The sequence below is a fragment of the Babylonia areolata genome, chromosome 2 (genome assembly GCF_041734735.1).
Source record: "Babylonia areolata isolate BAREFJ2019XMU chromosome 2, ASM4173473v1, whole genome shotgun sequence".
NCBI classification, from domain to species: domain Eukaryota; kingdom Metazoa; phylum Mollusca; class Gastropoda; order Neogastropoda; family Buccinidae; genus Babylonia; species Babylonia areolata.
Window position 1 is genome coordinate 51,289,152 of NC_134877.1, and position 23,275 is coordinate 51,312,426.

The window sequence follows — 23,275 nt, forward strand, 5'->3', positions numbered from 1 at the left end:
CCCGCGGTCAGCCTCTGTGTCCGCCGCGCTGACCAAGGGGGGTGCCTCCTCCGACCTCCTCTCCATAGTCTCCAAAGCCAGGAGGGAGGGAACAGAGACTTTGTATGACTTTCGATGGAAGAAATGGCTGAGTTGGTGTACAGCTCAGAACATTTCCCCTACTAACCCTACGAGCATGCAGCTGGCCAACTTTTTGGCTCACTGCTCCTCGGTTCTCAACCTGTCTGCTAGTTCTGTGAGAGGGTACAGGTCTGCCATTTGTACCACTATCAAACAGCTAGGTGGTCCCGCTTTTGAAGCTGATTTCCTGCTCAGAGAAGTGGCTAGGGGCGCCTCTCTGAAGGAAGCTAGGAATCCCAGAAGAGTGCCCCTCTGGGACTTGTTCCTGGTGCTGGATTTCATTCGAAAACAGCCCTTTGAGCCATTGGGGACTATTCCTTTTGACCTGCTCACTCTCAAGACCACTTTCCTTCTGTTGCTGGCCACGGGCCGTCGTAGAAGTGAGATTCATGGTCTTAGTGGTCTGCCACAAGATCTAGCATTCCATAGAGATGGTTCCATCACTCTTCGTTTCCTTCCAGAGTTTCTGGCTAAGAACCAAGACCCCGAGGTCCCTTCCCCCTCTCTGAGGGTCAGACCTTTGTCGGATATTCTGGCACAAGATGATGAAGATAGGCATCTCTGCCCCGTTCGGTGCCTCAAATACTATTGCAATAGGTCTCGCCATAGGCGTTCTTCTCAGAGGCGCCTTCTCATCTCCCTCAATGAGAATTACAAGAAAGATATCGCTGCAGGCACCATTTCCCGCTGGGTTTCCCAAGTCATTCGTAGAGCCTACTCTCATGCACACAAGGATCTCAGCTGTCTTAATCCCAGAACACACGAAGTGCGGGCCATAGCTACTTCGGCTGCTTTCCAGCACTCGGTACCACTGCAGCATGTCTTGGAGGCAGCCTTCTGGCGGTCGGAGAATCCCTTCATCAACTTCTACCTCCGGGATTTCCGTATGACCAGGGCTGACGGTTCCAAGGGGATTTCCTTTGTCGCGGCTAACACTGCCGTCTCAGTTTCAAGGGCTCCCCATACGAACCAGTAGGCGTTGCCCTCCTCCATTTGCTTTAAATTCTGCATCAGTTTGACATGGTACAGTATATGACACCAAAAGGAGGAGTTTGTATTATACTCCATGTTTGGTGTTTACATATACTTACCATGTCAAACTCGAATGCCCGCCCGTCCGTCCCCGCGTCTCCGCCGTGGTTCTCATGGGGCATTTTCATTCATGGCCACGGAATGATTCAGCGCTTATAGCTGTTAGAGGCGTTTGATTGGCTAAGAGCGGGCCAGACTAAGAGGGGCGTCTTTTCACTGTTAGCCGCGCGAAATTTGGCCAAACAGAGCAAACCATAGGCCTAGTTTGCATCAGTTTGACATGGTAAGTATATGTAAACACCAAACATGGAGTATAATACAAACTCCTCCTTTTGGTAGAAAGGTTACATCAGTGTGCTGTGTTACTGGTGTCTCTGTATCGTATAAATGCAAACTATCAAGATGATCTAAACAGTGAAAGAGAGGTGAAAAGAATATTTAACTCAATTGAATCACAGACACAACCATGCGCTGTGCACCCAGAAATTGCTTGATTTTTCTCCAAATTAGTGATGGAAAGAAAGTGCAAAAAACAAGGTTTATAAATATTCTTAACTCTTCAATGTGGATGCAGATGTAACTATTGTACAGTCCACACAAAAAGGTATCCAAGCAGTCCTGAGAAAAATAGTTTTTCATGATGCTGGCCACCACACTATTCTAGTCACTATTCTATCACTGATTACACTTTGGGCTCCTCAGTATCCATTTGAAACATTAAAAAAAACAAAAAAAAAAAAAAACAACCACTACAAAAGGTTCTTCTACTTAATCTTCTTTGTTGGAGCCTTGTTCTAACATTAATTCATTGTTTTTTTTTTCCAGTCTAAAATATCGAGTCGATTGGTTAGCTGCCATCTTACCGAACATGTTAAGTCTAAATTTCTCACACACAAACGGTCATGGTCAAGGGAAGGAAATCAGTTTAGAAATGATGGGCACAATAGTCGAGTGGTTAAACTAAGTGTTGGACTTTCAATCTGAGGGTCCTGGGTTCAAATCTTATTAACAGCGTCTGGTGGGTAAAAGTTGGAGATTTTTCTGGTCTCCCAGGTCAACATTTGTGCAGTCCTGCTTGTGCCTGAACCCTCTTCGTGTGTATTACCAAACAGAAGATCAAATACACACGTTAAAGATCCTGTAATCCATGTCAGCGTTTGGTGGGTTATGGAAACAAGAACATACCCAGCATGCAGCCCCCCTAAAATGGAGTATGGCTGCCTACATGGTGGGGTAAAACAGTCATGCACGTAAAAGCCCACTCGTGTACATCTGAGTGAATGTGGGAGTTGCAGCCCACGAATTAAGAAGAAGAAGAAGAATGATTTAGAAACATCAAACTGTCATTTGCAAACATATGTTACTACTTTTAAAGTGTTACGGTCTCAGTAGAAATCACGAGATTCTTCTGCTTAAATGTTAGCGGAGCAGCTTTGATGTTAGGGTCATACTCTGCGTGTATATACTTGGAACAGCATGATTGAGTTAAAATTATAAATGTTCATGTGTTGCTCTCAAACTTGCAAGTGCAAATCCACACACGTTTTACACACTTGCTGTTGACCACCCAAGTTTCTTTTTATTTTCCCCCAACACATGCAGAATCCTACCCTGATCATATTTTGTACATGTGCCAATAAATTATGTATATTAAAAAAAAGTATAGTGATTGTGACAAATTGTTAACCATTTTTGGTGTTTTCCAGATCCCTGTGATTAAAAAAAAAGTATTTTCTTGAATATAGAAGTGCTGACATGTTTTTGTATGTGGTGATTTTTAGTTTAAAAGCTTAAGCCTTTTTTTTTTCTGGTGAATCATGTACCACTGACTTTTTTGTTTTGTTTTTGCTTCTGTACTTCATGCATAAGAACTTGACTTATTTTTCTTCATGTATAACCAGACACATTTTCGATGTTTAATTACATAGAAGTTTCAATCAAAAGATTAGTGGAAACAGGTTTGTGATATTGTTGGCAGTATTGGATTTTCTGGTTTCTGATTTGTGTAAATATGTAGTATCATCAGCAGTATCTGATTTCGTTTAGACATGTTTGTGATATTGTTTTCAGTATCAGACTGGTTAAAGATCTGCATAAACACTACATCTATGATACTGCGAGCAGTTTCAGACTGGTTAAAGATCTGTGTAAACATGTAAAAGATATGTGTAGACATTAATTTTTTGATAACGTCAGCAGTATCAGACTGGTTAAAGATACATGAAAACATTAATTTTTTTTTTATAATGCTTGCAGTATCAGACTGTTTAAAGTTCTGTGCAAAAATAAGGTTTTGATAATGTTAGCAGTATTAGATTGGTTTAGAGATCTGTGTAAACTGCAAGCAGCATCACACAGTCCATTGCTGGAGTTGTGTGATTTGAATCTGCATCACCATGACACTTGGCAGATCTGATGAGGTGAACAGTGGATCACCCCATGGGGATGCTGGTGGCTCTTTCAGTTGACATAGTATCCCTTCCTTGAAATTCTGTGCTTGAAATTTCCTCTTTTCTACCTCTCTCTCTTTCTTTTTGGCCATTTCCTTTTCTGTCCATCTCTTCCTTTTCCTTTTTTGCCCCTTGGATGTGTTAGATGCCTATTGGCAATTTTTGCTTTTGTATGCCCGTTATCATATATATATATATATAATTATTTGTTTACTATGCATAAATATATTTTTGTTCAGGGCAGATTTTTTTTATCTCATGAAAAATTGATAGAATGGTCAATGTCGGAAGCATGTCATAGGTTTATGTCCACAAATGGGGTATTTGTGCCTGATTTTCTGTTCTAAATGCTTAGATTTTTTTCTTAAGTTGTATAGAACCAATGTTTACAGTTTTTCATGGCCCTGCTGGTTGGCTAAGCTATAACCAACAAAAGATAAGAAGATGAATGATAGATAAAAGATCCAGCAGTTGTGGGCTTGGTGTTATACACGTCAGCTTTTGAGTTATTGAGGAATTATAGATAAAAGATCCAGCAGTTGTGGGCTTGGTGTTATACACATCAGCTTTTGAGTTATTGAGGTACCAATTGTTTGGAAAAAGAATTCTGTTGTTGGTAGGTATCGATTATGTCAGTCTCTCTCTCCCTCTGTTTCCCTCCCTCAAAATGCATCTCTCTGTCTGCTTTACTTAAGTAGCTGTCTCATTCTGAGTTGTCCTCTTTTCCATCCAAATACTGGCTGTTGCTTTTCACGATTTCCTCTCTTTTGCTCCCAGAAATATGATCTGGGATGGCAGAGCAAGTTATTCTTCTAAATAAGGAAGTTTTTTTAACCAGTGGTCTTTATTTCTTTAACCTGTGATCTTTTTATCCAACGGTTATAATGATAAAAAATGCAGCCTTGTGGTAGAGGAAAAATGTAGCATATGATGCACCAGACAGTTTCTTGATGAATTGTTTCTCTGGTTTTGAAGGATAATACTAATATGCACGCACACCAGTGTGTGCACAAATGCACATCATACACACTTCTCACATTCATCTGCACATATAGTTGCATGTTCGAGAACAGTCTGGATTTTCTGATCTGATTGCATATATTATGAATAAAATTTATTTGACATATATAAAAATACAAACATACCTTTTGTGAAGAATACTTCACTCACATGCCTCGGTAAAATTATGTGTCTCAAAAAGCATGAAAATAAACATCATGAACTCTGCATGACACAGACATCGCTGTTGTATTTTAATGTTTCATTAACATGGGCAAATCATATATATTTATTTTAAATGTTATATAATGAAAATGCTCTAAATTCACTTTCGTTAGACTTTTGAATTATTCCTAAAGTGAACCATTTCAAATGCAATTCTAAACTGGAAATCTGCATGATAACTCCACAGGGGATCTTGACAGATTTATTCCTTCTGCTTCTAAGCACTGCAAATGACAACATGTCATCCATCAAGATATCCCTTTGAAAACTAAGGGATGATGTTTAGTGTTGAACAGATAGTCATGCACATTTCTGCACATAAACAAGATAGTCAAGCACATTTCTGCACATAAACATGCTGGGTCGTATAACTACATAACCACTGGATCACAAGTCCAACACCTACCCGCTTTTGCCACAGCCCCCCCACCCCCTCCCCTCCCATCCCCCAGAAACCAGGGTAGGCATAAATCAAAACACCGTGTCATGGGGAATACAATTGGTATTGTAGTCTGTCATGTATTCTTTGTTGATGAGATTACATTTCTGTGTCTTTTTGAGGAACTGTTACAAAGACAATGTCAAATGCATGCTGAAGAATTATGTATATTTACTTTTTTCCCCATTTCTTTTCTTGTTTGAAAGTGGCCGGAGCTAAAATCTACGTTTCTCTCACTTTAACTAGACTCAAACATTTAGGCATTCAAAACATGTTGGTTCACATAACATCAGACACCCGCACTCACACACTTTCTTTTTTTCTTCTGTATTTACCTTCCCTCGGTGACAGTGGTGTTGTGCAAAAGAGAAAAAAAGTTATATTTTGTGTAATTATTTTTTGTGTATGAAAATTGGAATACAGAAATGTATGTTGTACTTTGAAAATGAATATGAAATTATGTCTTATCTGGATTATTGATATGATAGTAGATAGGGAAACATCTGTCATATACAGCCCATAGTTTGTTGCGTACTGTGTAATTATTGATTGTTGTCAGCAAGTCAATATTGGTATTAAAGTACACCAATGTTGCTTGATTTTGTGTCTGTTTTTAATGTCTGGACTATGTGTGGAAAAAAAAAGTGGTGTGACTAGGAGAACTGTGTATATTGTGGCACTAATCTGAAAAACATGCAAATGACACAGCTAATCTTGTGCTCCTCCTTTTTTTTTGTTTTTTGTTTTTTGTTTTGTTTGCGTGTTGTGGGAAAATGCCTGGTTTTTTCTGTGAAAAATTATCTCCAGTGAAGGATTTTCTGCATTGCATTTCATTGTAACACTCAATCTTTTTTCACTGCATGTTGTACCCTGTCTTTGCCCATCAATTACCAAGTTATGAAAGCTGATATTTAAGTATAAGAAAAAAAGAGGTTGGCAAATGAACTGTAACAAAAGCATTAAGATCTTATCCAACATTTTTATCAAGTCTTACAGTCTGTAGCTTGGCACACAAGTGACATGCCCTGACATTTTGGGAGAACAACATTAATCCAGACAGACAAACACAGTAGCATGAATATTTTACACCAAGAATAATAATGGATAAACTTTCACAAGGAAAGGTTAATCTGTCTGTTGAACCGAGTCTCAGTCTATCACTGGTACAGCATGAAAAAGATCACTGAGACAGGCATCCTGTCCAAAAAGCGTCCTTTAGGAAAATATGTTTGAGAAAGTCTGTATAAAGTGCATTCTTTGGACAAAAGACATAGAGTGCTTCCAACTTTCTGTCTACTTTATAACATGAAAAGTCAGTTCAATGAAAGTCAGTGGTGATGTCCTTTCTAATTTCTGGGCAAAGTGTTCCAGTTTTGAGGCGGGATAGGCACTGCAGAAGGGCCCCACTGTGGATGAAGTATGGCTGTACTTCAAGTTTGAAGTTCTGTTGTTCTCATTCACATCAAAACAGGGAACAGGGTGCACCTGCAACACATGCCATAAATGTGTGATGTTTTTAGTGATGGCTCATATCAAGTTTCAACAACTGAGAAATTAGGAATCATTTTACACAGATTCTGGTGCAGGATGAAACTATATTTCTACCTAACAAAACAGCACAAAAAAGCACTGCTGTCGCTTCTTCCAATCTTTACTCTGAAAAACAAAACAAAAAAACCCACAAAAAAACCCCACCACTTTAATTCATATCATTTCATTGTTCCCTGAAACAGATGCCAAGATGCCATTACAATCTCAATCTATTTTTTCAAAACTTTAAAATCACACACACACACACACACACACACAAACATAGGGATGAACAATAAGCTCGTATGAATACACATACGAAGGCTTGTATATGAAGTGCATGTGTGGATTCAGTGTGCACGTTCTCACCTGTCTGAATCTCCTGCCTTGGTACTACTTCTACCAGTACTTCTCACACCTTTTCTTCTTCACATTGTCATGGAGTGTCATCGGAAACAAATCCCATGAAAAGTCCACACAATCCACACAGGTGAACCTGACTTGATCCAGGGAAAAGTGGTGGGCCAGAGCCAACCAATCAACACAACGTTTGGCCTTACAAGCTGTTATGTCACACAAGAATGTACATTTTGACTGAAACCGACCCCCCCAAAAAAAACAACAACAACCAACAACAACAAAAAACAAAAAAACCAACCCCCCCCCCCCAACAACAACCACCACCCCAAAAACAAAACAAAAACCGCATTACGTTCAGATCTATATCCTGCATTTATCAGGCAAAAACCAAGGTGAGGACAGACACCATCAACGACTTCCTGTTTGCTGATGATTGCGCTCTCAACTCTGCCTCCGAAGCTGACATGCAACACAGTGTCGACAAGTTCTCTGCTGCCTGTGACAACTTTGGCCTCACAATCAGCACAAAGAAGACTGAGGTGATGCACCAGCCAGCTCCAGGAAAGCCTTACGTTGAACCAAACATCTTCATCAACGGGCAACGACTGAACGCGGTGGACAAGTTCACATACCTGGGCAGTACACTCTCTCGCATAGTTGTCATCGACGACGAGGTGAATGCCAGACTCGCCAAAGCCAGCGCTGCCTTCGGCAGACTCCATAAGAACGTTTGGAACAGGAGAGACGTCACCCTGGAGACGAAGCTCAAAGTATACAAGGCCATAGTTCTCACCACACTGCTCTATGGATGTGAATCATGGACGGTCTACAAACGCCACGCCAAAAAGCTGAACCACTTCCACACCACCAGCCTCAGAAAACTTCTCGGCATAAAGTGGCGAGAGAAGATCCCTGACACAGAGGTGCTCACTCGTGCAAACTTGCCCAGCATTTACACCATCTTGATGCAGGCCCAGCTGCGCTGGGCAGGCCATGTAGTTCGCATGCCAGACCACCGGCTCCCCAAGAAACTGCTGTACGGCGAACTCCAACATGGCAAGCGCTCCCATGGAGGCCAAAAGAAGCGTTTCAAAGACACTCTGAAAGCTTCCCTGAAGGCCTTCAACATCAGCCACGACACATGGGAGCTGAATGCAATAGACAGATCAAAGTGGCGTTCAGCTGTCCACAAAGGCGCCAAATCCTGTGAGGCCAACAGAATCGCTGCAGCAGAGCAACGCAGACAGGCCAGGAAAAGCAGTGCCAGTAAGTCCCCGACAGCCGCCACCATCCCCTGTCCACACTGCGTCAGAACCTTCCGGGCGCGGATTGGCCTGACCAGTCATCTGCGCACCCACAGAGCCCAACCCACCCACCCCCAGGATGACTAGATGGTCCTCGTCGATCCCGACGGACGAACCATCATATCCTGCATTTAATTTTATATAAACTGACATTTCAAGTCTGAGACTTACATCATCATCATTAAAACCAATGGTTACTAAGAGCTTTAGAAAGCAGTTCTGCGATGAACTTTGTAATACTGTAAGTAAGCAACTGATCTAGGACTTTGCAACTTTAATGTGCGAAAGTTCTGCTAAATTCGTTGAGAAATGTGGATGTATGATCAAGTACTGACAGCAACAGAAAGCACAGGATTTTCTTTCATTATACTGTGTTTTAAGGGTGCATGGAAAAGTGGTTTGGGTAAAAACTATACATAACTGGAAGCAGCTGGACATTCCCATCAAGGTCCGCAATCCGAATGTATGATCGTCCGACTATGACCATCAGAACAGCAGAGGACCTGCAACCTGAATGACAGCCTGATCAACAGACCAACCCCATGATCACTGATTCCTGTGCACAACGCCATAGATTCTGGATGGATTCTTGGTCGTTTGGTTAAACATTCTGATACTGGGTCTGAAAAGCATCAATGGGTATTAATAAGCTGGTTATTCTTGGCACCTGATCAAGCTCAAGAAGACATCACAATGCGCAGAAGCTTAAACTGATTTTATGACATGTATGTTGCGTGCATGCGTGTGTGCAAGCATGTGTGTCTGTTTTTTGGGGGGCACACGCGTGTGAAAATGAAGTGAACAAAGCAACCTGATTTTCTTCATTTACCTCGAAAGCTGCTGGTGCTGCAAGACGCACAGCAGCGGGCACGGATGGCCTGTTTTCCTCCTGACAACAGTTGGTGCCTCTGTCCCTTTATTCACAAGAACAATGTGCTGTGTTTCCAAACCTTGTTCTGGGTTTCGGTATTGGATTCAGCAAGGCGAACGAAGAATAGGCTATGAGTGATGCCCCTTGGCCATCCTCACCACTTTTGATGTGTGCGTTTGTCCTTAATGCTGAAGTATTGCTCGTGATGGTCTTGCTCCCACTCTGATTGATTCTAGCGATGCCAGTTAGTGGAGTCAGTTTAAGCAGTTGGATTCCTGATAGTGGTGAAAGCCTTGTGACATTGATTCGCTCTTTGCCAGATTGGTTGGAGCTGGAGTGCCTGTTGCTCGTTTCTGGAACTGACGTGGGTAGCACCAGCTCATTTCCACAGGCTGTCGGGATTTGATTAGATGACTTGTCACCGTCTTCCGATGAAGTGTCGCTGTGCAGACCAAGGCAGATGCGAGGAAGGCGTTGTATTTTTGTCTCTTGAGGGACCACATTTACCTGGCTGTTCCAACGGTTATCCTTTGAGCAAGACGGCAAATCGTACTCAGTGTTTCTTGACGGCTTGGCAGTCGTGGGATAATGGCCAGAAACGTGGGATGTTTTAAGAAGACGAAAGGCAGTTTTCCGGGATCCGCTGGCAGCATACAGACCTGAATCAACTTCGGTGTTGCTCTTGTCCTGGTCCTGTACATTATGACCGTGCGGCGGAAACGAACGTCTGGGACTGCATGTGGGCATTTGACTGAGGCTTCTGTTGTGTTGTTGAGGGCTTACGTGGTGAACGTAAGACAAGAACGTTTGGGAGGGCCGAGGTGTGGTGAAGATGGACCTGAAGTCTGCTGGAGACAGGCGCTGCTTTTTGCTGGGGTGACTGGGCACAAAGCCACCTGGGGCTGCCAGGGAGTCCACGTGGATGCTGCTGTCGTCACTGCCTGTACTGGATGACACGCCTTCACTCTCATGCTTCCTTTCTGCTTTCACGCCCTGCCAAAAGCAAACACCAAAATGAAAATAATAAAGAGACGTGCCATAACTTGAAATAACCATAATGCTTTAACAGTGTATCCAGTTACTGAAAGCGGCCAGTCAGAATAAAAACACGTTAATAGTTTATGGGTGGGGATATCTGATCTGCCACCAGTGAACGGCTTCGACAACAGGGATTGAAAAGACCAGACGTGTATATGTTGCCATAAATATGGTACAGTCGACATAAAGTCTAAAGAATGCAGAAAACAATCTCGCCAGTGACGAAAGCAAACTCCAAGATTCACAGGAATTGTCCACCCTTCGAACTGGCTGCGGTGCTGATCAAGGAGACAAACCGTGCCACCCTCACTAAGCAACGCTCGCACTTGGCCAAGAGTTACATGGGAAATCATACTTCTCTTCATGAAAAACTGTTCATGTGAAGAGCATCACTGTTGAGCAAACAAACGTCAACATCGGTGTATTCAACACATGTTTAGAGCTGTGGTACTCACACGATTATGTACGTTTGAAAGAATAGCATGGGACATAATAAGTTGTACACTTCTATTGTGCGGACCACGTGGGCAGCCCGATGACTCTGAGTCAGGTCAACTCGAAGCTATCAGTTATCTTCAGTGGTATATCTGCGTGTTATTTTTGATATAAATTGATCAAATGGTTCTCAAGAAATAATCACAGACACTGAAACTACATTTTGTTATCATGATTCGTTTAACCATGGACAATATAAAACCAAGGAGGGAATTTTCAACATTTTTTTCATACTCACTGTTTAAAGCTGTATCCACTGGTCGCAAAGGTCAGGCACACACTACACGGTGTCTTGATTCTCAACAACACTGCTGAAACCAGAAGCAAGACAAAAAACAAAACAAAAACAAACAAACAAACAACAACAAAAAAATGATGGCCATAAACCATATCATACCCGGTTGACTTTGGCAAGCTCAGGCGAGCATTGGTGCTGGGAAGGACTCTTGGAGACAGATTTTCGTTCATCACACGTCCATCTAGAGAAGAGCAGCATGAGATTGGCCCAGCTGTCATCAGCCTGGTCACAGATAAGAATGGTAGTTGGGAGCAAGTGTATGTGGGCGAAATGGAGACGGAATGAGGAATGGGTGGATAAAAAAAGAAGACGAAGAAGAAGAAACAAGTGAGAGAGAGACAGAGTAATAGGAAAAGACTGATACCATTTTCATTCACTCCCACATGAACTGAATGCCCGATTTCTAGGACGGTGGTGGTCTGTAACGTTGTTTCATTATGCCCGGGTGTCTCCTAACCAGATAAATGTGTGGATGAACCCAAATACCATTATCAAAACGGAAACTAAAGATTAGAAAGGACTGTATCAATAATACACACATCAAAGGCCACAAAGGAGACCTGATGAGACCACAAACAGAGGCAGACAGTTGTGTTCCAGGAGCTGTTTGGTTTTGCACACCCATTTTCAGCGTCAACCAGGACGGTCGCTGACCTGCACCATGAGTGGGTAGAGCATCCTAGTGATTACAGTATCAATATCAGTATCTGTAGCTCACGGAGGCGTCACTGCGTTCGGACAAATACATATACACTACACCACATCTGCCAAGCAGATGCCTGACCAGCAACGTAACCCAACGCGCTTAGTCAGGCCTCGAGAAAAAAAAGAAAAAAGAAAATGATAATAATAATGATAAATAAAGATAAAATAAAAAGACAATAATGATAATAAATAAACAAATAAGCAAATAAATGTAAAGCACACCGACTTACATACATACACATGCATAACAGATAATGATTATACAACAAACATGCAGTTTCACAGATATGAAAGCACAAACAAATGCACTGAAACGTACACGAGCCCCGACACACACACACACACACCATCTCCCAAATTACCCTGTTTTGATACAGACTGAAAAGTTTGCTTCTGTCTTCATCTGATAACTCCTTGATGTCTGAGTTATCTATATCAAAACAGTTTCCACAATGGACATGTGCCGGAGGACTGGACACACAGCTTCTTAAAACCCATACCAAAACCAGGAAAGGACCATCGTCAGGTAAGCGGCTACGGGATCCTAACCATGCAAAACATTGCTGGAAAGCTCATGGAACGCATGATAGCCAGGAAACTTGCAAGGGATCTTGAACACAGGCACATTCTCTCTTCAAATCAAGGTGGTTACAGAACAGGCAAGTCCACATGGGAAAATGCAGCTGCTTTTGCATATGAGGTGTATGAAGGATTTCAAAGAAAAGAAGAAACACTAGCAGTAGCAATCGACCTTGAAGATGCCTACAATAAAGTCCAGTTTGCGCACCTCATGGAGCTGCTACTAAGGTATGGAGTAAGTTTGACACTGACAAGATGGATAGCAGCAGCGCTTCAGGAAAGAACCGTCGTCCTACGCCTCGGAGATTGGATGTCTGCACCTTCTAAACTATCCATGAGACTGCCACAAGGGTCTCCGCTCTCTCCTGTCCTCTACAATGTCTACACGAAGGGCCTTGCAGACTTAAACAACAATAGAATAGCTCGGGTGCTTACACTTGCGGATGATGGCCTGGTCTTCAAAACTTCGAAAGATGCTCAGGAAAGAACTAAAGCTGTCCAGAAACAACTAAACAATATTGCTCAATGGTGCAAAGACACAGGATCTTCCATCAATCCAGCGAAAGCCCAAACGTTGCTGTGCACCCTCAACAACAAAACCGCGAGCAAATCACCACCTTCTGTGTCATTCGATGGGATTCAAATCAAGAAAACTGAATGCCTACGCTACCTAGGAATACACATCGACAGGATGTTGACCTTCAGGAAACATACGGAAAATACTGTTCTCAAATGCAAAAAGGGCCTTTCAGTCTTAAAAGCAATGGCAACCAAAGGTATTGAACAACGCCACCTCTTCCTGCTATACCAATCACTCGTCCTCAGTGTGATCGACTACGGACTTGGGCTAACAACACCGTCTCAAAGCAACCTCCTAAAATTAGAAAGAGTACAAAATGAAGCTATGAGGCTGATCCTTGGAACAACAAAAGATACGCCCACAGAAACCATGCGATACCTGCTTGACCTTCCTTTAGTGCAGGCCAGAAACAAGTTAGAACAGGTCAAGACCTACTTCAAAGCATTAGAAAACCCTCAAAACCCACTGCATGACGCAGTCAAAGAACCAAAAGGCAGCCGTCTAGGACGAGGAAGATCATGGATGGGGCAAGCAGAAGACACAATCCAGCTAGTATGCCGACTACAAGACCTGAAAGAAACAAAAGAATGGGAGAAAAACCCCGAAAACCTCAACCATCTATTCAACACAGCCATTTCACCCACTCTAGGAAGACATTGTCGGGAATGGCCACAGGGCAAAACTGATGTGGAAGTGAAGCTACTCATGGAAGAAAACAGTAAAGAAGAGGACATCATCATATACACAGATGACTCAGTCACCAAAGACCAGTCTGGTTGGGGATTCACTGCGAAACAAAATGGAAAAACAATTAGGGAAGAGAATGCTGCCCACAAAGTCACAACCTCCAGCCTAATGATAGAAGTTGAAGCTGCGACACATGCCCTCCAGTGGCTATCGTCCATCCATACGCCCAGAAACCAACATGCCATGATTCTAATCGACTCAATGAACCTCATACAGAAAATTGAAAACGGAATGGGAAGCCCAGAGTGGCATAAGGCAATGCGCAACTTTCAGATTAAAAAACTCACATGGTCATACTGCCCGGGGCATGCAGGTGTTAAGGGAAATGAGCGAGCTGACAGACTTGCTGGTAACGCAACACCAACGAGCGGCCTACATCTAGGAAAATCGGAAATCCTCAGAAAAGTCAAAGAATATCAGAAAGAACAGGTACAAGGCCATCACACCATCGATCGCCTCAAAGAAATAAAAGCAGAGAGAGGGAGCGGCCGTAAGTCTAACATGAAAGGTAGAGCACGATGCTTTGCAAATCAAACAAATATCGGCATCATTTCCAAACCAACATTGCGCAAATTTCTTCAAAACGGAACAGAGTCTCTGTGGGCCTTTCCAAATACAATAGACTGAGCAACACACTAGACGCCACGTTCTTGGCATCAGAGATCTTTTCCCACACCTCTTGCGGCCAATCAGTGGCAGCCTCTGTGCGTGTGTGTATGTGTGTGTTTGTGTGTGTCTATGCTTTTGAGTGCGTTTGTGCATGCGAGAGAGTGTAAGTGTACACAAGTGTCAGGAGAGTTCTGTGCACTTGCGTGCGTGCGTGTGTGTGTGAGTGAAGGTGGGGGTGCGGGGGGGGGGGGGGGGGGGAGGTGGGGTAGAGGATGAGGTATGTGAGTGTATGCATGCCTACACTGTGGGAGCAACAGGATATTGGAACGTATATATATATATCTTTGTATATATGTGTGTGGGGTTGGGGGTGGGAGATATGGGCGTATGTGTGTGTGCTTGTACAAGTAAGTGTTCATCTCTCTGAGTGTGTGTGTGTGTGTGTGCCGTGGAAGCTAAGTGTGTGTGTGTGTGTGTGTGTGTGTGTGTGTGTGTGCCGTGGAAGCTGCGATACGTAGACTAGAATGTGTGTGTGTGTGTGTGTGTGCCGTGGAAGCTGCGATACGTAGATTAGAATGAGTGTGTGGAGGAGGGGGGTTGAGGAGGTGCAGGGTAATGTGTGTGGTGTGTGTGTGTGTGTGTGTGTGTGTTGGAGCTCATGTACGTTTATATGTATTTGACTGTGCTTTCATATCTGTGAAACTGCATGTTTGGTGCATATCTGTTATGCATGTGTGGGTGTATGTGTGAATGTGTGTCTTCATGTTTTACATTTATTTGCTTATTTATCATCATTGCTGTCTTATTTTTTTTTTTTAATTTTTATTTATTTATTTATTTTATTTTATTTAAAAGATTTATTTTATTTAAAAAATTTATTTATTTATTTATTCATTTATTTATTATTTTTTAAATTATTTTTTTATATTATTATTATTATTACTACTACCTTTTTCTATATTATAATTATTATTTATTTATTTATGTAAGCTTATCTATTATTTATCCCCCCCCCCCCCTTTTTTTTTTCTCAAGGCCTGACTAAGCGCGTTGGGTTACGCTGCTGGTCAGGCATCTGCTTGGCAGATGTGGTGTAGCGTATATGGTTTTGTCCGAACGCAGTGACGCCTCCTTGAGCTACTGAAACTGAAACTGAAACTGTCTGAGTTGCGACCTTTGTCTGGGCCAGGAGCCGATTCTTTCTTGCATTTAGCTATTGCTTCGTTTAGATCATCTATTGTCCAGTCATCATCAGGTCCAGTCTGCATAAACGTTTGGTTTAACTCCTCAACATATTCATTTTTTTTCAATTAAGTTTCTTTGATCACTCTGTTGTATGAAACGTTTGAACAGGGCGGATCCTTTTTCATTTGTCTTAAAATTAAGCTTGGTTCCATCAGTATCTAACATATCTGGGGTTGTTGTGCACGTTTTCCCTTCCATGCGACGATAAAATTGGCAGAACTCTGTCAATGTTGAGTCATGACTGAGTGGCTCGCAAAACTGTTTCCACTTGTCATTTTTGGGCTCGTGAGCAATGACTTGAAACTGTTATTTTTCTTTCATTTTTGTTTCAATTTCTTTGTCCGGAGAAGGCTTTGTTCTTTCTTTTTTTTTTTTTTTTTCCAAAGTTTGACAGCTGTCCCTGACGTAGAAGCTGTCGAAAGATGGAAGCTGAACACCAGCAAAAGGCCTAGCATATGTTCCTCATAGCTATGTGATTTTAGAAAGCGGCGTACCCTCAGCTTTCACCCCTCCAGAATCCCAATATCCCATTGCTCTCTCTTTTGACCCACTGGATCCAAGTGTTTATGGGCATGCCTTCTTCCCAACCTGATCCAATCATTGCGCTGAAGAGGATGAAGAGGAGGTCCACTCCAGATAAACATTCAAGGCCTGGATTGGGGCAGAACTGACAAAACTGATGCGGAAGTGAAGCTACTCATAGAAGAAAATAGTAAAGAAGAGGACATCATCATATACACAGATGGTTCAACACCAAAGACCATTCCGGTTGGGGATTCACTGCGAGACAAAATGGAAAAACAATTAGGGAAGAGAATGCTGCCTACAAAGTCACAACCTCCAGCCTAACGATGGAAGTTGAAGCTGTGACACATGCCCTCCAGTGGCTATCGTCCATCCATACGCCCGGAAACCAACATGCCATGATTCTAACCGACTCAATGAACCTCATACAGAAAATTGAAAACGGAATGGGAAGCCCAGAGTGGCATAAGGCAATGCGCAACTTTCAGATTAAAAAACTCACATGGTCATACTGCCCGGGACATGCAGGTGTTAAGGGAAATGAGCGAGCTGACAGACTTGCTGGTAACGCAACACCAACGAGCGGCCTACATCTAGGAAAATCGGAAATCCTCAGAAAAGTCAAAGAATATCAGAAAGAACAGGTACAAAGCCATCACACCATCGAGCGCCTCAAAGAAATAAAAGCAGAGAGAGGGAGCGGCCGTAAGTCTAACATGAAAGGTAGAGCACGATGCTTTGCAAATCAAACAAATATCGGCATCATTTCCAAACCAACATTGCGCAAATTTCTTCAAAACGGAACAGAGTCTCTGTGGGCTTTTCCAAATACAATAGACTGAGCAACACACTAGACGCCACGTTCTTGGCATCAGAGATCTTTTCCCACCCCTCTTGCGGCCAATCAGTGGCAGCCTCTGTGCGTGTGTGTATGTGTGTGTTTGTGTGTATGTGTGGGTCTGTGTTTTTGAGTGCGTTTGTGCATGCGCGAGGGTGTAAGTGTACACAAGTGTCAGGAGAGTTCTGTGCACGTGCGTATGTGTGTGTGTGTGTGTGTGTGAGAGAGAGAGAGAGAGAGGGGGAGGTGTGGGGGTGGGGGTGGGGGTGGGGGGGAAAGAGGATGAGGTATGTGAGTGTATGCATGCCTACACTGTGGGAGCAACAGGATATTGGAACGTGCGGGTGTGTATATATATATCTTTGTATATATGTGTGTGGGGTTGGGGGTGGGAGATATGGGCGTATGTGTGTGTGCTTGTACAAGTAAGTGTTCATCTCTCTGAGTGTGTGTGTGTGTGTGTGTGTGTGTGTGCCGTGGAAGCTGCGATACGTAGCCTAGAAATGAGTGTGTGGAGGAGGGGGGTAGAGGAGGTGCAGGGTAATGTGGTGTGTGTGTGTGTGTGTGTGTGTGTGTGTGTGTGTGTGTGTGTGTGTTGAGGCTCATGTACGTTTATGTGTATTTGACTGTGCTTTCATATCTGTGAAACTGCATGTTTGGTGCATATCTGTTATGCATGTGTGGGTGTATGTGTGAATGTGTGTCTTCATGTTTTACATTTATTTGCTCATTTATCATCATCGTTGTCTTATTGATTTATTTATTATTATTACTACTACTACTACCTTTTTTACTACCTTTTTTATATTATAATAATTATTTATTTATTTATTTATGTACGCTTATCTATTATTTCCTCCCAGTGGGTGCAACCTTGCCGTGGTTGGGGGGCTTGCGTGTCTCAATAACCCTGAGAGCTATGCTGGCGGGAGGACCTAGACTTCGCAGATGACATAAGTCTTCTCTCCCACAGGCAGCAAGATGCGCAGGAGAAACTATGTCGTGTGGCAGAAGAAGCTGAGAAGACTGGACTCCAAATCAACACTGGGAAAACAGAGGTCATGAGGGTCAACAACAAGAAGCAAGATCCAGTGCAACTACACCAAGAGAACATCAAGGAGGTTGACAAGTTTGTCTACTTAGGCAGTGTTGTCAGCAAAGACGGGGGGACGGACGAAGATATCAAGAGCCGTATCAACAAAGCAAGACACGCCTTCAACACCCTTCGACCAATCTGGAGATCGACAGCCCTCTCAATCCGCAACAAGATCCGGATTTTTAACACCAACGTGAAGTCGGTTCTACTCTATGGCTCAGAGACGTGGAGAGTGACAAAGACCAGCACCCACAAGCTTCAGACATTCACCAACAGATGTCTAAGAAACATCCTGAACATCAGATGGCCAGAGGTTGTCTCCAATGAAGAACTTTGGAACATGACAAAACAGGCCCCACTGGAGACGGAAATCAAGAAACGGAAATGGGGATGGATAGGCCATACACTACGCAAGCCTGCAACAAACATCACAAGACAGGCTCTTGATTGGAACCCACAGGGGAAAAGGAAAGTTGGCCGTCCGAAGCAGACCTGGCGGAGAAGCATTGAGGCAGAGACAAGGGCGGCCGGAATGACGTGGGCCGAACTGAAGAGGACCAGCCAGAGCCGGGTGCGTTGGAGGAGTGTTGTTGCGGCCCTATGTTCCCCACGGAATCAAGAGGAATAAGTCAAGTGAGTCAAGTATCTATTATTTATTCACCTTTTTTTTCTTTTTTTTTCTCAAGGCCTGACTAAGCGCGTTGGTTACGCTGCTGGTCAATCATCTGCTTGGCAGATGTGGTGTAGCGTATATGGATTTGTCCGAACGCAGTGACGCCTCCTTGAGCTACTGAAACTGAAACTGACAAAGGTACGGGCAGCAAAAGTGCTGATCTGATCAGATCTTCCAGAAGTCTAATTTTGGTCAGGAACAAAGAGCAGGTACTGAAATAGGTAGAACCGTTTTGTTCCGAAGGGTCAAAAAAGACCTGGACCCGTTCTCTCATGCCCTGACAAGAGCAAGACAAGGAGTCGGCAAGGGCTTTCACTCACCCTGCGATGTATCACACTAACAGCCAGACAGTCACAAAGAAGCAGCAAATCCCCCGCCAGATCGTTGCGAGTCCTCAAGGTGGTATCCCCTTGGTTCCAAATGCCAGCTTTGACTGTGGAGTCGTCAGAACACACAATTACAGTTATCCCCGAGAGTATTCGGCTCCACTCCTGAATAGCTTCTCACTGGGATGTTGCATTGTTTGAGGATATCATGCTCATCCTGCACAGAATGTGCTGGTGATGACTGCCTCGGCAACATCCAGTATATCAAGGTCATGTATGCACACTCTGCAGACTATCACCTAGTAATCTTGCGCTGAAACTGTACACTCTCTTAAAACCCTCCAACATCCATCTTCCTTCTTCCCCCGCATCACTGAAGAGTCACAGAGGCGCTGCACACTCTCGTCCACCAGATTCATCCTGGTCTGTCGGTAGGGTGTCACGTCACAGCCTGGGTTCCCTAGAAAACCATTTACGAAGACCCAGACTTCCATCCATCAGCTTACTTCAGTTTGCTGAATTTAAAGTTGAAGGTATAAATTCTACAAAGGTGTGTAAAAGGATTGCAGAGCAGACCAGAATGACTTGGATATCAATATGCAACACCATCTGCATTCCAGAGAAGAAGTGAAAGGAATGAGAACTGGCTAGACTGGTTAAGCTGCTAGCAACCATATCTCGCAATGGAATGGTATATGCGAAGTGGATGGTGAGGTACCCTCAGGGGCTCCTGCTTTCACTTTTGACGGGATCATTCCAGTCTGTGGGCATACAGTGCAGCACCAAAGAATGCAGATAGGGCACAATGACTGGCAAATCGACACACAGAGAGAGTTTGTGTGTGTGTGTGTGTGTGTGTGTGTGTGTGTGTGTGTGTGTGTGTGTTCAGTCCTTCTGTTTAATATCCATCCACAATTGTGATTTTAGATGAAAATCCACCCCCTTCCCCACCACACCCATACCTCTTATCATCACTACTTTTCCTGTTCATCTCTTCTGATGATGTATCACAAAAAGTATGAATGAAATAAAGCAACAACTAACTACTCTACCAATAATATTACAGCAGAGAGCCAATGGGGCTCTTAATTCAACTCATTATTTCAAACGTAAGTTGATCGTCATATAAAACGTTTCCAATGGAAGCAGATGGAACTGCAGATTTTGTGAATGGGTGAGATGAAAAAATACCTTAAAACTGTTCACATTCACAGATGAAATGCGTGGGGATATTTGCATTACCACAAATACAAGTCATTTTAGGAGTAATTTTTTTTGTACTCCAGTCGAGCATTTGCGTGTGTGGAATGGGCGAGTGCTTGTGTTCGCATGAGCGCCAAAAACGTATAGCTAAAATTACCTTTGGGGATGACAGCCTGGAAGAAGAGGAGGTGTTTATTATCGATGCAGATTGACTCCTGTCAAGCTGGGGCTTCCTGGCTTGTCCCTTCTTCTTGCTCTTTTTCTTGCCTTTGCTGTCTTTCCCTTTCCCCGCCCCCTTTCCTTTCTTACCGCCGTCCTTCTTTTTCTTCTTACTTCCTCCTTTCTCTTCGCCTCCTCCTTCGTCTCCCGCTGCACCCTTTTTCTTTTTTGATTTCTTTTTCTTCTTTCCATCCTCGCCACCGTCCTCTCCATCCGTAGTCTTTCCCTCACTGTCTTTTTCTTTCTTTTTCTTTTTGCTGCCTTTCTTCTTCTTGGTCTTGGGCCCATCGCCTTCTTTTTCCTCTCCTTCACCCGCTTCTGCGCCTTTCTTCTTTTTGGATTGCTTTTTCTTTTTGGCGCCTGGTTCTCCCTCCTCTTTGTTGTCACCTTCCCCCTCTCCTTTGTCACCTTTTTTCTTTTTGCTCTTTTTCTTTCCTTTCTTCTTTTTGTCGCCACTGCCTTCATCGTCGCCCTTCTCTTTGTCTCCACCTCCTCCTTCCTTACCCTTCTCTCCTTTGTCCGCACCTTTCTTCTTCTTTTTCTTTGCTTTTTTGTCGTCGCCCTCTTCTTCTGTCCCCTCTTCCTTGCCTCCTTTGGTTTTCTTCTTCTTCTTCTTCTTTTTCTCCTTCTTTTCTGGGGAGTCCTCGGTTTTATCTTCTGCATCAGTGCCCTCTTTCTTCTTTTTACTGCCTTTCTTTGAGCCACCTTTCTTCTTTTTGCTTTTCTTTTTTCCCTTCTTTTTCTTCTTTTTGCCTTCATCGCCTTCTTCCTTTTCACCCTCCCCTGCTCCCTCTTCGCCCGCCGCAGCTTTGGCCTGTGCTTTCTCTGCTTCTGTTTTGTTGTGCTCTTCCAAGGCAGTGTCAAATATGTCAGCCTCTTTCTTGTCCTTGCCCTCGCTCTGTGGCGTAGCGCCTGGTGCCGGTGCTGGTGATGGTGCTGGGGATGGTGCCGGCTTTGTGGGCGTGGACGGAGCGGGCGTGGGTTTGCCTGGAGTGGAGGCGTCCTTTCCCTCGTCTGCCGCTTCAGGAGTGCTGAACCTGACATCCTTCTTTTCGTGGCTCGTCTCGTTCACGATGTCGAAGACGTTGGCCTGCGTCCAGCTGGAGTCCGCATTGTCCCCGATCTGGGCCTGGGAGCCGGAAGTGGTGCCCTGACCCTTCGTCAGGTCTTTGTACTCGGCCATTTTCTCTGGGGGCACCGGCTGGTTGACGCCTGTCTAGGGAATCAAAAACACAGGCAGAGTTGACTCTGTAATGTATTACTGAAGAAAAGCAAAGAATTCAGCTTCGTCAGGATGTGCCCAAATTTTACTGATTAAGCGGACACCCACAGCAGCATCGTTATCACCCCAATCATCATTCATTAAATACTGAAAACGCAAAAAAAAGAAAGAAAAAAAAATCTAACCACAGAAAAATCATAAAGCGCCTCACCAACAGAACACAGCACTCCAGTGCAGAAGAATAGCTGAAAGGGCTCTGAAGATCGCGTAAAAGAATCCAGCCTCACACAGACACATCAAAGATGAACCAATTCCTGTTAACTGTCTCCAACCCCTTTCAGCTATTACAACTCAGACATCTGTCACATGTGAACATCTTCCAAGTGCTAGAACTGAAGAAGACCATCTGTTATAGTCGAAAGCTCATGCCTGATTATCATTTTATTAATGCAAGGAATAATGCAAAACATCAGTTTAAGCCAGTACGGGCGTTTCAGCATGAAACACGATATTCACTTCAACTTCTTTCCAAGTTTGGCGACAAGTAGCATGCGAAAGAAGGTGACTTGAAAGACTCAAGTACACAGTTATGGCCTATACCTGCTGTTTCTCCTTATCCAATTCCCTGGCCAACTCGAAGTCATCTGACGTCCACTTGGAATAGGGCTGTGACATCCTCCGCTGAACTTCCTCTTTGGTGTACATCTGTCAACGTTCCATGTCGCACTTACTATATTAATATCTCTGAATGACGAACAGTATAACACACAGAGACGATATTTACATAATTATTTGAATGAAGACAAGTTTTACACGCACACAAACACACACACACACACACACACACACACACACACTCTCTCTCTCTCTCTCTCTCTCAGGCAAGCATATACTCTACACATTTTTTCAACACACAATGGAAATTTCTGTACACACACAAACACGCTCACTGATCCCCTCTTTGTCTTAAGTGCAAACATACATAAACTTATATATGTGGGCGCCCGCGCATGCACACATACATACACGCCTCTATCGATCTTTTCACACGTTTTCGTATGTGCTTACATCTTTTACAGATCCTCTTTTACCACCAGCTCCCTGTTAAAAACAACAACAAAGAAGTGCATGAATTATTAAAAGCGCGCACTAGCCCTGTTAAAAAACCAAAGGCATGCCTTAATTGTTAAAAGCACGCACTAGCCACACACCTCCTTTCCACAACACACATACAAAGTTATTAAGCGAGAGTGATGCAAGGTCCGTGTTTTTTGTTTGTTTGTTTGATATTTTTAACATCCAAAGCCGTCACCCAAGGGAGGACTACAGCTAAATAAGTAAAATGTAAACAAAATGGTAAGAAGATCAAAACACGCTCACCACAGTCAACCTCCGTACTTCCCGATCGCACATCCAACTCACAACAGAGCAAAAGAAAACACGAGAGCCAATGAAAATAACAGCATGCAAACACCACAGACTGAACCAAAGTCCTACCCATGCAATCTGACCTCACCCACATCTCCACACACACACACACTTAGACA

The 23,275-nt window shown here is 43.4% G+C and overlaps 1 protein-coding gene across 1 annotated transcript; it reads right to left on the reverse strand.

Annotated features, from left to right (window-relative positions):
• Positions 1-6,558: 6,558 nt before the first annotated feature.
• LOC143277675 (uncharacterized) lies at positions 6,559-22,859 on the reverse strand. Its single transcript, XM_076582591.1, has 8 exons — positions 22,797-22,859; positions 22,329-22,433; positions 21,260-21,722; positions 20,445-20,713; positions 11,261-11,383; positions 9,695-10,323; positions 9,289-9,373; positions 6,559-6,750 (listed from the first exon to the last, which is right to left on the reverse strand). Exons 2-8 carry the CDS (start codon positions 22,431-22,433, stop codon positions 6,559-6,561), a joined length of 1,866 nt encoding a protein of 621 aa, XP_076438706.1. The 5' UTR covers positions 22,797-22,859.
• Positions 22,860-23,275: the final 416 nt, after the last annotated feature.